Raw genomic sequence first — 15,742 nt, 5'->3', positions numbered from 1 at the left:
TGAAATCCGAGTTTGAATCCGAGCTAATGTCGCTATATCTTGCTGTGGTATTCCCATTGTTTGTTTACATTGGCAGCACTGTGTGACGTCACAGGGAAATGGCCAGTGTCTTCGCAGAGAGCCGAAAATAAGGCCCTTTAAAGCTTTATTTAGGGATATTCCGAGACCGGTAACATTTTTTTAAAAACTTCAAAAAATACAACAAGCCACTGGGAACTGATTTTTATTGTTTTTAACCCTTTTGAAATTGTGATAATGTTCCCCTTTAAACTTTCTTTTAGAAGTAACTATTCAAATAGTAATACTTTACAAGTCAATTTGCATTTTGGCCTGCAATGACTTATCGATTAAATGTAAAATTAAATTAGAAAAAATATTAATTCTGTAATTTTAGTAGCAAATTTTGGCCTACACATTTTTATAGTAATTTCTAATTGTGAGTCCTTCATAGCATTTGGCTTCCGAGTTTTTGTGGCTTTTATTACCCGGAATGTAGATGATTGCAAGGGTATTTTGACAACACAATCAATCAGTCTGTGTGCCCGTTCTTGTCTAGTGCGTATCAGAAGACCCGGTATGACAAGGACACTGGAGACACTCTTAATTGGCACTTAAACTTTCACTGAACTGCTCTCTTGAAATCGGGACAAATAAGGTGCCCCTGTCTTTATTCCATCCTCAGTTAAAATGTATATTTAGATTTCTAGTTGAACTGAAAAATATGGACACGCACACTCTTGTGTATTTAACACATTGGCTTATATTTTTGTCATTTACATTTCTACACCCGAAGGACTTGTGCATGTATTCACGGAAAAGGCATCGCAAAGCCTCAATCACCTACTGAAACTGCCCCATGTTCCTTTCTGGACAGTCACTCCTGTCTTTAACGTCAAGATGGTAATCAAAATCCAAACAGATTATCTCGTTAAAATTATGCAACTTCGTAGTGGTCTTAATCTTCCGGAATGCGGTCGCTAACTCATGATCCTCCGGTCACTGACTTCTGAGCGGTGTAGCTGGTCAGTGACCGAGCCAAATTCAACACCACTATTGGACAGAAGCCATGTTGCGCAAATAACAGGTTTTATCTGTCTTTAGCCTTACTGAGTACTGCAAAGAGTGATAAGGAATATCACATCACTTGGGCCTTAAGGTTGAATCAACGGGGCTTTTCTTAGTAGCAGGTCAGGATATGAGTTGACTTTGCTTTGCACTATTACAGTAAAATGGTGTGTGGAAAGTATTGTGTATACTCATCTGTAAAAATTAAGTTTACAGTCATTAGGAAAAATGAGGTCTCCTAATTCAATCACACGACTGTCTGTATTCCATTGTGTAAAATAATTTTTAATACCACCTTCTGTTACTGTAGTGCAGGGCTATTCAACTGCCGGCCCGGGGCCAAATCGAGCATGAAACCATACTGCCTACTGAATTCAGTTCAAAACTTGGGAGACAAACATTTTTGCAGCAAATTCCTAAAAACAAAAATTACCTCTGTTATATAGAGAAAAGTGAACCACTGTGAACACATTGGCAGATCCTTGCAATGACTTCCTAGCAAACAGAACACTGGGGTCCAAACTTGTGATTTACATAGCTGAGGCGTTCCTCAAGGCACCCCTTTAAGTCCTACCCTTTTTGGCAAAGTTTCATGGGCGCAGACTCAAAAATGTCCATCTTGATTAAAAAATATCAATTTCTAAAAAAGGTGTGTACTTTACTCAGCCCCTCCTATTGGTTATAGTTGTTTATAACTGCACTTCAAGAGGACTATCAAAGGTTTCTACTTTCTAGGTCTTGAATGTGAAAGAACACCTCATAAAAGTGCTGAATTGGTGTCACATCCTTTTGGTTGATCGCACGTCTGCTCTCCCCTTCCAGGTATGCCATGGCCCTGTACAACCAGCATGTCTGCCCTGTGGATAACTGGTATGTTTCTTTTCCTATTTTTACTTGGTTTCCTGTATTTATTGTCAGAATCAAGCTTCCAAGTATCTGCATGTAATGAGACTACTTCCTGATTCTTGTCATTTGGTCAAATATTTGAAACTGAAGGTTAGAACTGCACTGCATTACAAGGGGGTGGGGGATTAGGGGGTACTATTGTTTTGAAACGAACAAAAGTAAGATCTTGAACAAAATGAAGGATGTCCCGATCAACATTTTTGGCCTCCAATATTGATCTGAGTTTGTTTTCCATCAGATCCAATCCGATTTCAAGTCCCGATCCGATAGTTTGACAATAGATTATTTAAAGTAAAGTAAAGTACCAATGATTGTCACACACATACTAAATGTGGCGAAATTGTTCTCAGCATTTGACCCATCGCCCTTGATCACCCCCTGGGAGGTGAGGGGAGCAGTGAGCAGCAGCGGTGCCGCGCCCGGGAATCATTTTTGGTGATTTAACCCCCAATTCCAACCCTTAATGCTGAGTGCCAAGCAGGGAGGTAATGGGTCCCATTTTTATAGTCTTTGGTATGACTCGGCCAGGATTTGAACTCACGACCTACCGATCTCAGGGCGGACACTCTAACCACTAGGCCACCTGAGTAGGTATAGAACTCAAGTATACACAATCACACATTCTTATGAAGCTTATCCTATTACATTTAGAATTTGCTAGTATTGTTGTAAATCAGACAATGTATTAAATTTGTGGTATGGAATGTAACTAACAATTTTTTTCCTATTTAACGGGTTAAAACTACTTTTGGCTCCTATTTAAATCATTTAGGTATTGTTCTCTAAGCTTTGCTGTACCTAGAGACAAATTATTTGAGTTTGTAAATAAGAACAATATAAAGCCTAAATAAGATATAAGACCACCCACAAATATGCGCATCTTGAAGAGACAGTCAGAAAGCAGCTTGAAGATGGTTTGTAAAACATCCATCCATACATTTTCTACCGTTTGTTCCTTTCTGGGTCGCGGGGGGGACAAGGAAGTGTTTTAAGTGTAGAAAAATAAGACTTTATATGACCCCTTTTTAATACCTGCTGGTACAGCAGGTGTGTTGGGAGGATAGATTGATTGTGTTCATCATGTCTTCTTTAAAGGGGAACATTATCAGCAGACCTATGTAAGCGTCAATATATACCTTGATGGTGCCGAAAAAAGACCATATATTTTTTTAACCGATTTCCGAACTCTAAATGGGTGAATTTTGTCGAATTAAACGCCTTTCTGTTTATCGCTCTGGAGACGTGACGTCGCCGAGGTAATACAGCCGCCCTTTTCATTTTCAACCCATTGGAAACATTGGGTCTCAACTCTGTTATTTTCCATTTTTTCGACTATTTTTTGGAACCTTGGAGACATCATGCCTCGTGGGTGTGTTGTCGGAGGGTGTAACAACACTAACAGGGAGGGATTCAAGTTGCACCACTGGCCCGAAGATGCCAAAGTGTCTGCCGCCAGACCCCTATTTAATGTACCAAAGTGGCTCCACATTTTACCGGCGATGACAGACATGGCACAGAGATGTATGGATAACCTGCAGATGCATTTGCAATGATAAAGTCAACGAAATCACAAAGGTGAGTTTTGTTGATGTTGACTTATGTGCTAATCAGACATATTTGGTTGCGGCGTGACTGCCAGCTAATCGATGCTAACATGCTACGCTAATCGACGCTAACATGCTATTTACCGGCGGTGCTAAAGCAGACATGGCACAGAGATGTATCGATAACCTGCAGATGCATTTGTAACGATAGTCACAGAAATCACAAAGGTGAGTTTTGTTGATGTTGACTTCCAGCTAATTGATGCTAAAATGCTACGCTAATCGATGCTAACATACTATTTACCGGCGGTGCTAAAGCAGACATGGCACAGAGATGTATGGATAACCTGCAGATGCATTTGCAACTATATTACGTTTCCTTCCACCCACATTTAATGCGAAAAAAACACTTACCAATCGACGGATTTAAGTTGCTCCAGTGTCACAAGATGCAAAAGTCCCGATCGTTTGGTCCGCACATTTTACCGGCGATGCTAACGCAGCTATTCGACCATGCTATGGCTATGAATAGCGTCAATAGCTATTCGCTCAATAGCTTCAGTTTCTTCTTCAATACTTTCATACTCCAACCATCTGTTTCAATACATGCGTAATCTGTTGAATCGCTTAAGTCGCTGAAATCCGAGTCTGAATCCGAGCTAATGTCGCTATATCTTGCTGTGGTATTCTCATTGTTTGTTTACATTGGCAGCACTGTGTGACGTCACAGGGAAATGAATAGTGGCACTTTAAAGCTTTTTTTAGGGATATTCGGAGACCGGTAAAATTTTGAAAAAAACTTCAAAAAATACAACAAGCCACTGGGAACTGATTTTTACTGTTTTTAACCCTTTTGAAATTGTGATAATGTTCCCCTTTAAAGACTCTCGCGTGCAGACAAAATCATTTTCAGCGAGTAAGAGATAATTCTTATCTGCTTACAATTTCGGCAGACACAAGAGAGCGACCGCTGCTTCCGGTTGCGCTTTCTGGTGTGATATCAAGTAATCAGCTGGCGAGTTTTGGCCTAACATATCTTCTATTTCATCACATCTATTTGCAAACAATAACAGATTTGGGAGGATGCTTCTACATGTAAAACGCGATCGAGGTACGATATAATCATTTTAGTATTTACATACTGGTATTGAAAATATCGACATCTGGATCCATCAGCCCTAGTGTTAGTTTTAACAGCAGTTTTTAATTTAGTTTTAGTCAGTCTTTTTTTTAATATTTAGTCGTTTAAATTGATTTAGTTTTAGTAAAGGTAGTCAACAACACTTTAGTCAGCTGAAATTACAGAAATTGAGTTGAGTAAAATATAAATTGTTAAATTTCCGGCCTCTTTAAAGTTTTCTTGAAAGCACCTTTATTTAGACTACCTACAATGCATTTCATTAACACAAAAGTCGTGTAAGCTTATGGTCAGTATTGATGCAGTTTGAGATTTTTTTGCTATACAGGTCAATTAGGGATGGGTGATATGGCCTTTTATTAATATCTTGATATTTTTGAGCCATGTCACAACACACGATATATGTCGCGATATTTTGCCTTAGCCTTGAATGAACACTTGATGCATATAATCACAGCAGTATGATGATTCTATGTGTCTACATTAAAACATTCTTCTTCATACTGCATTAATATATGCTCATTTTAAACTTGCATGCAGAGAGGGAAATCACAACTTAGTCAAATTACTAAAACTGTATTTATTAAACAGTTATTAACTAGTGGCACAAACATTCATGTCATTTCAAAACAGAAAGTGCAAGATTGTCAGAGACATTTTAAAACAAGCTATGAGTGCACTTTTGTGCATGATGTCACTAAGATGACATATCAAAACAACACCAAATTAAAGTGCACTTTTTGTACAGAATGCCACCAGAATAGTTTAAAACCAATAAAGTGCACTTTTTGTGCATGATGTCACACAAGATATTTCAATAACTGTCAACTAAAAATGATTTGCATAATAGGAAATCAAATAGCAGTGGTGCTACTATTTGGAGCAACGCTTTTGCCGCATAAATGTTAAACATATTCCCGCTTGAAGCCAAACCACCGCCAGACGATGGACCCCATGCTGTTTTTCTTGGGAATTAATTATTCCTTCATTTGTTACCAGATTCACACCTTCTCTCTCGCGTATTACCACTCGCAACGCACCGTTAGCATACCTGTCTGCTCGGGGAGGGCGTGTGACGTTGCACGCGCGACAGTATGTGACATATGTAAGAAGGTTTGCTTGTTTTACGTCTCTGTGGAAAGGAGAGACAAGAAAGAGTGGGAAACGCATGCAGTGTAATGTCCGCAGCTAAAAGCAACTGCGTGAGAACGTATAATCGAATATCATGATATAGTCATTTTCTATATCGAACAGAGATAGGCCCGCGATATATCGTGTATATCGATATATCGCCCAACCCTAAGGTCAATGAATATATTTGAGGCACCTTTTCTATTTTTTTCAATCTGCTACACAGGCGTCTACGTGTGTTGTAAAGCAGATTTACAATGCATGTTGCCACACTTTAATCATAATTTGTTTTGTTTATTTAAAGGGGGAACATTATCACAATTTCAAAAGGGTTAAAAACAATAAAAATCAGTTCCCAGTGGCTTGTTGTATTTTTTGAAGTTTTTTTCAAAATGTTACCGGTCCCGGAATATCCCTAAATAAAGCTTTAAAGTGCCTTATTTTCGCTATCTTCGAAACCACTATCCATTTCCCTGTGACGTCATACAGTGCTGCCAATACAAACAACATGGCGGTTACCACAGCAAGATATAGCGACATCAGCTTGGATTCAGACTCAGATTTCAGCATCTTAAGCGATCCAACAGATTACGCATGTATTTAAACAGATGGTCGGAGTATGGAGGCAGATAGCGAAAACGAAATTGAAGAAGAAATGGAAGCTATTGAGCGAATAGTTATTGACGCTATTCGGCCATAGCATGGGTGTACCTAATGAAGTGGCCCATAGTATGGCTGCCTTTTTAGCATCGTCGGTAAAATGTGCGGACCAAACGATCAGGACTTTCGCATCTTGTGACACTGGAGCAACTTAAATCCGTCGATTGGTAAGTGTTTGTTTCGCATTAAATGTGGGTATCTAGTTTCAAATGTACATACAGCTAGCGTAAATAGCATGTTAGCATCGATTAGCATAGCATGTTAGCATCGATTAGCTGGCAGTCATGCCGCGACCAAATACGTCTGATTAGCACATAAGTCAACAACATCAACAAAACTCACCTTTGTGATTTCGTTGACTTAATGGTTGCAAATGCATCTGCAGGTTATCCATACATCTCTGTGCCATGTCTGTCTTAGCATCGCCGGTTAAATGTGAAGACACTCTGGTACATTCAATGGGGGTCTGGCGGCAGATTTCTTGCCAGTGGTGCAACTTGAATCCCTCCCTGTTAGTGTTGTTACACCCTCCGACAACACACCGACGAGGCATGATGTCTCCAAGGTTCCAAAAAATAGTAGAAAAAAACGGAAAATAACAGAGTTGAGACCCGGTGTTTGTAATGTGAAAATGAAAATGGCGGGTGTGTTACCTCGGTGACGTCACGTTCTGACGTCATCGCTAAAAGACTGATAAACAGAAAGGCGTTTAATTTGCCAAAATTCGCCCATTTAGAGTTCGGAAATCGGTTAAAAGAATACATGGTCTTTTTTCTGCAACATCAAGGTATATATTGACGCCTGCATAGGTTTGGTGATAATGTTCCCCTTTAAATAGCTGTGTTTGAATATATTCTGAACTTGTCCCACCCATCTTTTTTGTTCACTAAAATGTAATTTAATTTCGTCATTGCGTTAGTCAGCGTGCATTTGTTTTAATTAATTATTGTCTTATTTTAGTCGGGGGAAAAAAAAAGGTTGTTGATGATAACTAAGACGAAAATTGTTAGTCAATGAAATTAAAACTGATTGAAGCTAGCATTTAGCTTCTTGTGTCGTCCTGCTTCGTGTGTGTGTATTGTGTAACATGCTTAGCCATACCTTTTCCAGTAATAATGATACATGGAATTAGGGCTGGGCGATATGGCCTTTTTTTAATATGGCAATATTTTTAGGCCATATTGTGATATACGATATATATTTCCGCATTTTGCCTTAGCCTTGAATGAACACTTGATGCATATAATCACAGCAGTATGATAATTCTATGTGTCTACATTAAAACAACCTTGTTCATTCTGCATTTATATATGCTCTTTTTAAACTTTCATGCAGAGAGGTAAATCACAACTAAGTCAATTTACCAAAACTTATTTATTAAAGTTATTAGCAGGTGACTTTTCAAATGATGCTACATATTAGCAGTAATGCTACTTTTGGTAGCAACGCTTGTGCCCCACACTTGACGAATTAAAGTTGTCTATTCGACATATTCCCACTTGGAGCCAAACCACCGCCAGACGATGGACCAAGTGCTGTTTTTATTGGGAATTAATTTTTCCTTCATTTGTAACCAGATTCCCATCTTCTTTTTCACCTTCGCAAAGCTCCGCTAGCATGACGGCTAACGTTAGCCACGCTGCTACTTCTCTGCTCGGCGAAGGCGTATACGTATGTAAAAGTATGACGTGACAGTATGTGACGTGTGTAAGAACCTGCGCTTACACTCTATGACAGGGGTCGAGAACCTTTTTGGCTGAGAGAGCCATGAAAGACAAATATTTTAAAATGTATTTCCGTGAGAGCCATATCATATTTTTAACACTGGATACAACTGTCAGGTTCAAACACTGATGACATGTATTAAACCAGGGGTGCCCACACTTTTTCTGCAGGCGAGCTACTTTTCAATTGACCAACTCGAAGGGATCTACCTCATTTATATATATCATTTATATTTATTTATTTATTTATGTATGAAAGAGACATTTTTGTAAACAAGTTAAATGTGTTTAATGATAATACAAGCATGTGTAACACATATAGATGTCTTTCTTTCACAAAGACAAGAATATAAGTTGGTGTATTACCTGATTCTGATGACTTGCATTGATTGGAATCAGACAGTAATGATGATAACGCCCACATTTTCAAATGGAGGAGAACAAAAGTTGTCCTTTCTGTACAATACCACATGAAAGTGGTTGGTTTTTGGCATCTAATTCATCCAGCTTCCATACACTTTACAAGAAAAACATTGGCGGCAAATTCCGTAGCTTGCTTGATTGACATTCACGGCACCCGAGGGTCTTGTGAGATGACGCTGGCTGCTGCCAGTTCATTAAAAATGACAGAGAGGAAGGCGAGAAACACTTTTTATTTCAACAGGCTTTCGCGCCGTCTCTTCCGTCAAAACTCTAAAGGCCGACTGCACATTTCCTATCTTCACAATAAAAGCCCTGCTTCATGCTGCCTGCGCTAACTAAATACAGAGTCTCGGAAAACTGGCGTGCACAAGCGATCCTTGACTCTTATTTTGTTAGCGCAGGCAGCATGAAGCAGGGCTTTTATTGTGAAGATAGGAAATGTGCAGTCGGCCTTTAGAGTTTTGACGGAAGGTACGGCGCGAGAGTCTGTTGAAATAAAAAGTGTTTCTGGCCTTCCTCTCGGTCATATTTTCATAATAATGATCTTGCAGCAGCCAGCGTCATCTCACAAGACCCTCCGGTACCGTGAATGTCATTTAAGTGACGTCTTGGTGAAGATTGATGATCACTAATTTTTAGGTCTATTTTTTTTAAAAGCCTGGCTGGAGATGGACTGACACACCCCCCGCGGTCGACTGGTAGCTCGCGATCGACGTAATGGGCACCCCTGTATTAAACAGACAAGAAGCAAGGAATTCAACAGAGACTGGATTCAATTTAGCTCAATGAGGAGAAACCCGTAGACCTGTACCCTTGTACAGTGTTGTCCCACAAGAGAATTCTATGCCCCCTATTATTTTTAATAACATTGTTATTCTGAAGTTAACCAATAATAAATAAAATACTCTTGACCATTAATGCGACTTCTTGAACGGGTGCGGTAGAAACGGATGGATGGATTAAAAAGCATGAGAATGTTTTATATTTTGAACGTTATTTTTAACACTGTTATTACCAGCGGAATTATTGATTACTTTTCGTGTTAAGCAACGTCAGCTAAGATTTATCTGAGAGCCAGATGCAGTCTTCAAAAGAGCCACATCTGGCTCGAGAGCCATAGGTTCCCTAACCCTGCTCTATGAGAAGGAGACACAAGAAAGAGTGGGAAGAGCCTGTAGTGTAATGCCCGCAGCTAAAAACAACTGCGTGAGAACGTATACTCGAATATTACGATATAGTCATTTTCTATATCGCACAGAGACAAACCCGCGATATATCGTGTGTATCGATATATCGCCCAGCCCTACATGGAATAAACGTTGTTCATTTTTCATCATGGTGGTGAGGACTAGTATAGTATCTTAGAAGACTTACTGTGGATAAACGGCGCCTTTAAGCAGGGTTCTAGAAAGACACTAACACTACTAAAATTCCCAAACACCGTTTGAAGGAATCTTTCACTTGAGTACAATTTTTAGCAAGCAGACACTGGGACACGGCTGGGCTCTGCAGTTTATCAGCTAGTCTACCATCAGTTAAAAAAAGGCCAATATCAGCCCAAATCTAATCCCATGATCGGATTCGGGACATCTGTAAAACAAATTGTTAATGATAAATATCTCTCCTGACAGTTTATTATAGGGATGCACCGATTAATCGGTAACCGAATATATTCGGCCGAATATGGCAAAAAAAAGCCACATTCGGCGTTCGGTGGAATGAGTTAAAAACAAGGCCGAATAGTGGCGTGTGACGCAATTTTTTGACGCGGTGACGCAATCAACCAACGTGCAGTGACGTTGGGATATGTTGTGTACCTGTATAAGTGTATGAGGTTACACGCACACACTTATTGAGATTTAGTGGGGCCTCTGTTTAGTGAAGTGAATTATATTTGTATAGCGCTTTTCTCAAGTGACTCAAAGCGCTTTACATAGTGAAACCCAATATCTAAGTTACATTTAAACTAGTGTGGGTGGCACTGGGAGCAGGTGGGTAAAGTGTCTTGCCCAAGGACACAACGGCAGTGACTAGGATGTCTGAAGCGGGAATCGAACCTGCAACCCTCAAGTTGCTGGCACGGCCACTCTACCAACCGAGCTATATCGCTTACATTATTAGCCTGTTGTGTAGGCTACCTGTATAAGTGTATGAGGTTACAAGCACACACTTAATTGAGATTTACTTGAGCCTTCTGTTTACATTATTAGCATATCTACTGTGGCTAAGCAGACTTTTGCCAAAAGGACAATAATTCATTTGTTGTGGGTTTATCCACTTTAATGCACTTTATTTATTTTTTTGGAATGCATGTTTTGTTTGAAGGCCTAATATAAATGAAAAACTGTGCTTTTTTTGAAAAGCAAAGGCTACTGGAATATTAAAAAAAAGTCAATATTCAATAAAAAAATACTTTATTTGAAAAACATGTCTAAATATTTATTCTAGGCTATTTATGCAATATTAAAAAAATTATGAAAAACTGCATTCATTATTCGGTATTCGGCCTTCAGCCAAGCGTTTAAATTTTATTCGGCTTCGGCCACAAATTTTCATTTCGGTGCATCCATCCATCCATCTTCTTCCGCTTATCCGAGGTCGGGTCGCGGGGGCAACAGCCTAAGCAGGGAAACCCAGACTTCCCTCTCCCCAGCCACTTCGTCTAGCTCTTCCCGGGGGATCCCGAGGCGTTCCCAGGCCAGCCGGGAGACATAGTCTTCCCAACGTGTCCTGGGTCTTCCCCGTGGCCTCCTACCGGTTGGACGTGCCCTAAACACCTCCCTAGGGAGGCGTTCGGGTGGCATCCTGACCAGATGCCCGAACCACCTCATCTGGCTCCTCTCCATGTGGAGGAGCAGCGGCTTTACTTTGAGTTCCTCCCAGATGGCAGAGCTTCTCACCCTATCTCTATCCCTATTTTTTTTTTTCCCTTGGCCTCAGTCTGCACCCCCTCTCCAAGGCCCAGGCTAAAACCGATTTTTTTATTTCATTTTAATCTCCCCCCCCTGTTTACCTGTATTTCATCTTTTTTTGTAAGGGGCGCTGGAAGCCGGCAGACCCGTCAGCGATCCTGTTCTGTCTCCCTGTAATGTTTGTCTGATCTTGAATGGGATTATGCTGAAAATTGTAATTTTCCTGAAGGAACTCTCCTGACGGAATGAATAAAGTACTATCTAATCTAATCTAATCTAAAGGAGAGCCCCGCCACACGGCAGAGTAAACTCATTTCGGCCGCTTGTACCCGTGATCTTATCCTTTCGGTCATGACCCAAAGCTCATGACCATAGGTGAGGATGGGAACGTAGATCGACTGGTAAATTGAGAGCTTTGCCTTCCGGCTCAGCTCCTTCTTCACCACAACGGATCGGTAGAACGTCCGCATTACTGAAGACGCCGCACCGATCCGCCTGTCGATCTCACGATCCACTCTTCCCTCACTCGTGAACAAGACTCCTAGGTACTTGAACTCCTCCACTTGGGGCAGGGTCTCCTCCCCAACCCGGAGATGGCACTCCACCCTTTTCCGGGCGAGAACCATGGACTCGGACTTGGAGGTGCTGATTCTCATCCCGGTCGCTTCACACTCGGCTGCGAACCGATCCAGTGAGAGCTAAAAATCCTGGTCAGATGAAGCCATCAGGACCACATCATCTGCAAAAAGCAGAGACCTAATCCTGCGGTCACCAAACCGGAACCCCTCAACGCCTTGACTGCGCCTAGAAATTCTGTCCATAAAAGTTATGAACAGAATGGGTGACAAAGGACAGCCTTGGCGGAGTCCAACCCTCACTGGAAATGTGTTCGACTTACTGCCGGCAATGCGGACCAAGCTCTGACACTGATCATACAGGGAGTGGACCGCCACAATAAGACAGTCCGATACCCCATACTCTCTGAACACTCCCCACAGGACTTCCCGAGGGACACGGTCCAATGCCTTCTCCAAGTCCACAAAGCACATGTAGACTGGTTGGGCAAACTCCCATGCACCCTCAAGAACCCTGCCGAGAGTATAGAGCTGGTCCACAGTTCTACGACCAGGACGAAAACCACACTGTTCCTCCTGAATCCGAGGTTCGACTATCCGACGTAGCCTCCTCTCCAGTACACCTGAATAAACCTTACCGGGAAGGCTGCATCCCTAGTTTATTATGATAATCAATACCGGTTCTGATATTTTGGTACAATGACAATTGTACCAAAATATTACCCAATGTTAATGCCAGGAAGTGTGATTTAGAATGAAGATAAGGTTGGTGTCAGAAAATGATTTTTATGTTCCAGGTTGTACAACCAGTCGTGTGAAGAGGAACTGTATTTGCAGAGTGGGCCAACGTTGTGCTGCACGCTTGACAACATACCTCTCATCAGGTCAGTGAGTCGTCCAGTCGTCCTCCTTCCCCGTCGCTTTGTTGCTTGTGTCTGACTGCTGATTAAAAACAGGAACAGTGCGCCATTGTTTTTCACGACCCCTGTCGCTGCATTGTGGATCAAAGGCAAGCGGGCGGGCTTAAAGAAGACACTTCTCCCCAAAGTGTGCGCGGGTGCAATAGGAAAATGTCTCGGGGCAAACGTATCATCCCTGCCATTGTAGCAGCTCAGAGGTTGCACATAACCTATCGCTAAAATTCGCTCCATTCTGTCCACTAAAGACGCTGAGATCATTATCCATGCGTTTGTTACGTCTCGCCTCGACTACTGTAACGTATTATTTTCGGGTCTCCCCATGTCTAGCATTAAAAGATTACAGTTGGTACAAAATGCGGCTGCTAGACTTTTGACAAGAACAAGAAAGTTTGATCACATTACGCCTGTACTGTATATACCTTTATATACATATATACATACATACATACCTATACTGTATATACCTTTATATACATATATACATACATATATACCTATACTGTATATACCTTTATATACATATATACATACATATATACCTGTACTGTATATACCTTTATATACATATATACATACATATATACCTATACTGGCTCACCTGCACTGGCTTCCTGTGCACTTAAGATGTGACTTTAAGGTTTTACTACTTACGTATAAAATACTACACGGTCTAGCTCCATCCTATCTTGCCGATTGTATTGTACCATATGTCCCGGCAAGAAATCTGCCTTCAAAGGACTCCGGCTTGTTAGTGATTCCCAAAGCCCAAAAAAAGTCTGCGGGCTATAGAGCGTTTTCCGTTCGGGCTCCAGTACTCTGGAATGCCCTCCCGGTAACAGTTCGAGATGCCACCTCAGTAGAAGCATTTAAGTCTCACCTTAAAACTCATTTGTATACTCTAGCCTTTAAATAGACTCCCTTTTTAGACCAGTTGATCTGCTGTTTCTTTTCTTTTTCTTCTATGTCCCACTCTCCCCTGTGGAGGGGGTCCAGTCCGATCCGGTGGCCATGTACTGCTTGCCTGTGTATCGGCTGGGGACATCTCTGCGCTGCTGATCCGCCTCCGCTTGGGATGGTTTCCTGCTGGCTCCGCTGTGAACGGGACTCTCGCTGCTGTGTTGGATCCGCTTTGGACTGGACTCTCGCGACTGTGTTGGATCCATTGTGGATTGAACTTTCACAGTATCATGTTAGACCCGCTCGACATCCATTGCTTTCCTCCTCTCTAAGGTTCTCATAGTCATTATTGTCACAGACGTCCCACTGGATCATTACTGTCACCGATGTCCCACTGGGTGTGAGTTTTCCTTGCCCTTATGTGGGCCTACCGAGGATGTCGTGGTGGTTTGTGCAGCCCTTTGAGACACTAGTGATTTAGGGCTATAAAAGTAAACATTGATTGATTGATTGATGTAAACACATTTAGAGGAGTCCGCTTACAGTACTTTTGGTGACCAACCAAGATGCTGCGCTGCTTTGTTCTAACATTTGGACCAGCTTTTGAGAACTGAACATGAAAAGTTGGCTGCAGCATTAATAGTTTTGTGGTTTATGTAATACATCTGTCTGAAATATTTTCAAGAAAAGCCAATAAATCACATTGTACATCATAAAAAAAACAATAAATAAAACAGACTAACAAGGGAGTTATGTTAAAAAAAAAAAAGAAATATGAAGATAAAACCAGAGGGGAGCATCTTGTCTGAAGTGCTTTTAAATTGGGTATGTTTTTCTTGGCCAATGCTGCAGCCTACAACAGGTGTGGTAGATCTTGTGTAATCCCGCTGACAGACGGCCACCAGCAGGGCTCTGACCTTTGAATAATACTAACTCAATAGAGCTGGACCAAAATTGTAGTCCATGTTAAATTTTGTGGGTTGCCTGGTTGTTAGCCACACAATTTGGAGAACAGGTTGTGAATTTCTGTTTGGAGATCTCTGACTGTAAAGATCGCATGCTCGCTCCGTGCGTGGGTGGGGTTTACTTCTTGTTCCGCTCACTTCCCAAAAACGTGCATGTTGGAGAATGTAAATTGTCCATATGTGTGAATAGTTTGTATATATGTGACCTGTGATTGAAAGGGTATACGCCAACAAACAAACATATACACATACTGTACATCAGGGGTGCCCACACTTTTTCTGCAGGCGAGCTACTTTTCAATTGACCAACTCAAGGGGATCTACCTCATTTATATACATCATTTATATTTATTTATTTATGAGAGACATTTTTGTAAACAAGTTAAATGTGTTTAATGATAATACAAGCATGTGTAACACATATAGATGTCTTTCTTTCACAAAGACAAGAATATAAGTTGGTGTATTACCTGATTCTGATGACTTGCATTGATTGGAATCAGACAGTAATGATGATAACGCCCACATTTTCAAATGGAGGAGAACAAAAGTTGTCCTTTCTGTACAATACCACATGAAAGTGGTTGGTTTTTGGCATCTAATTCATCCAGCTTCCATACACTTTACAAGAAAAACATTGGCGGCAAATTCCGTAGCTTGCTTGATTGACATTCACGGCACCCGAGGGTCTTGTGAGATGACGCTGGCTGCTGCCAGTTCATTATTATGAAAAAATGACAGAGAGGAAGGCGAGAAACACTTTTTATTTCAACAGACTTTCGCGCCGTCCCTTCCGTCAAAACTCTAAAGGCCGACTGCACATTTCCTATCTTCACAATAAAAGCCCTGCTTCATGCTATCTGCGCTAACAAAATAAGAGTC

The 15,742-nt window shown here is 41.1% G+C and overlaps 1 protein-coding gene across 1 annotated transcript in view; it reads left to right on the top strand.

The window, feature by feature from the left end:
* The window catches only part of zgc:154058 (Transmembrane protein 150A-like), a 123,657-nt gene that overhangs the window by 33,744 nt on the left and 74,171 nt on the right, over positions 1 to 15,742 (top strand). The window contains exons 3-4 of the mRNA XM_061910108.1: positions 1,888 to 1,935; positions 12,876 to 12,962. Of these exons, the coding sequence (XP_061766092.1) occupies positions 1,888 to 1,935; positions 12,876 to 12,962 (135 nt within the window). The remainder of the gene's footprint in view (positions 1 to 1,887; positions 1,936 to 12,875; positions 12,963 to 15,742) is intronic.

This window comes from Nerophis ophidion, linkage group LG09 (assembly GCF_033978795.1).
Source record: "Nerophis ophidion isolate RoL-2023_Sa linkage group LG09, RoL_Noph_v1.0, whole genome shotgun sequence".
Lineage (NCBI taxonomy): Eukaryota > Metazoa > Chordata > Actinopteri > Syngnathiformes > Syngnathidae > Nerophis > Nerophis ophidion.
This window is presented reverse-complemented; position numbering and strand designations above follow the sequence as displayed.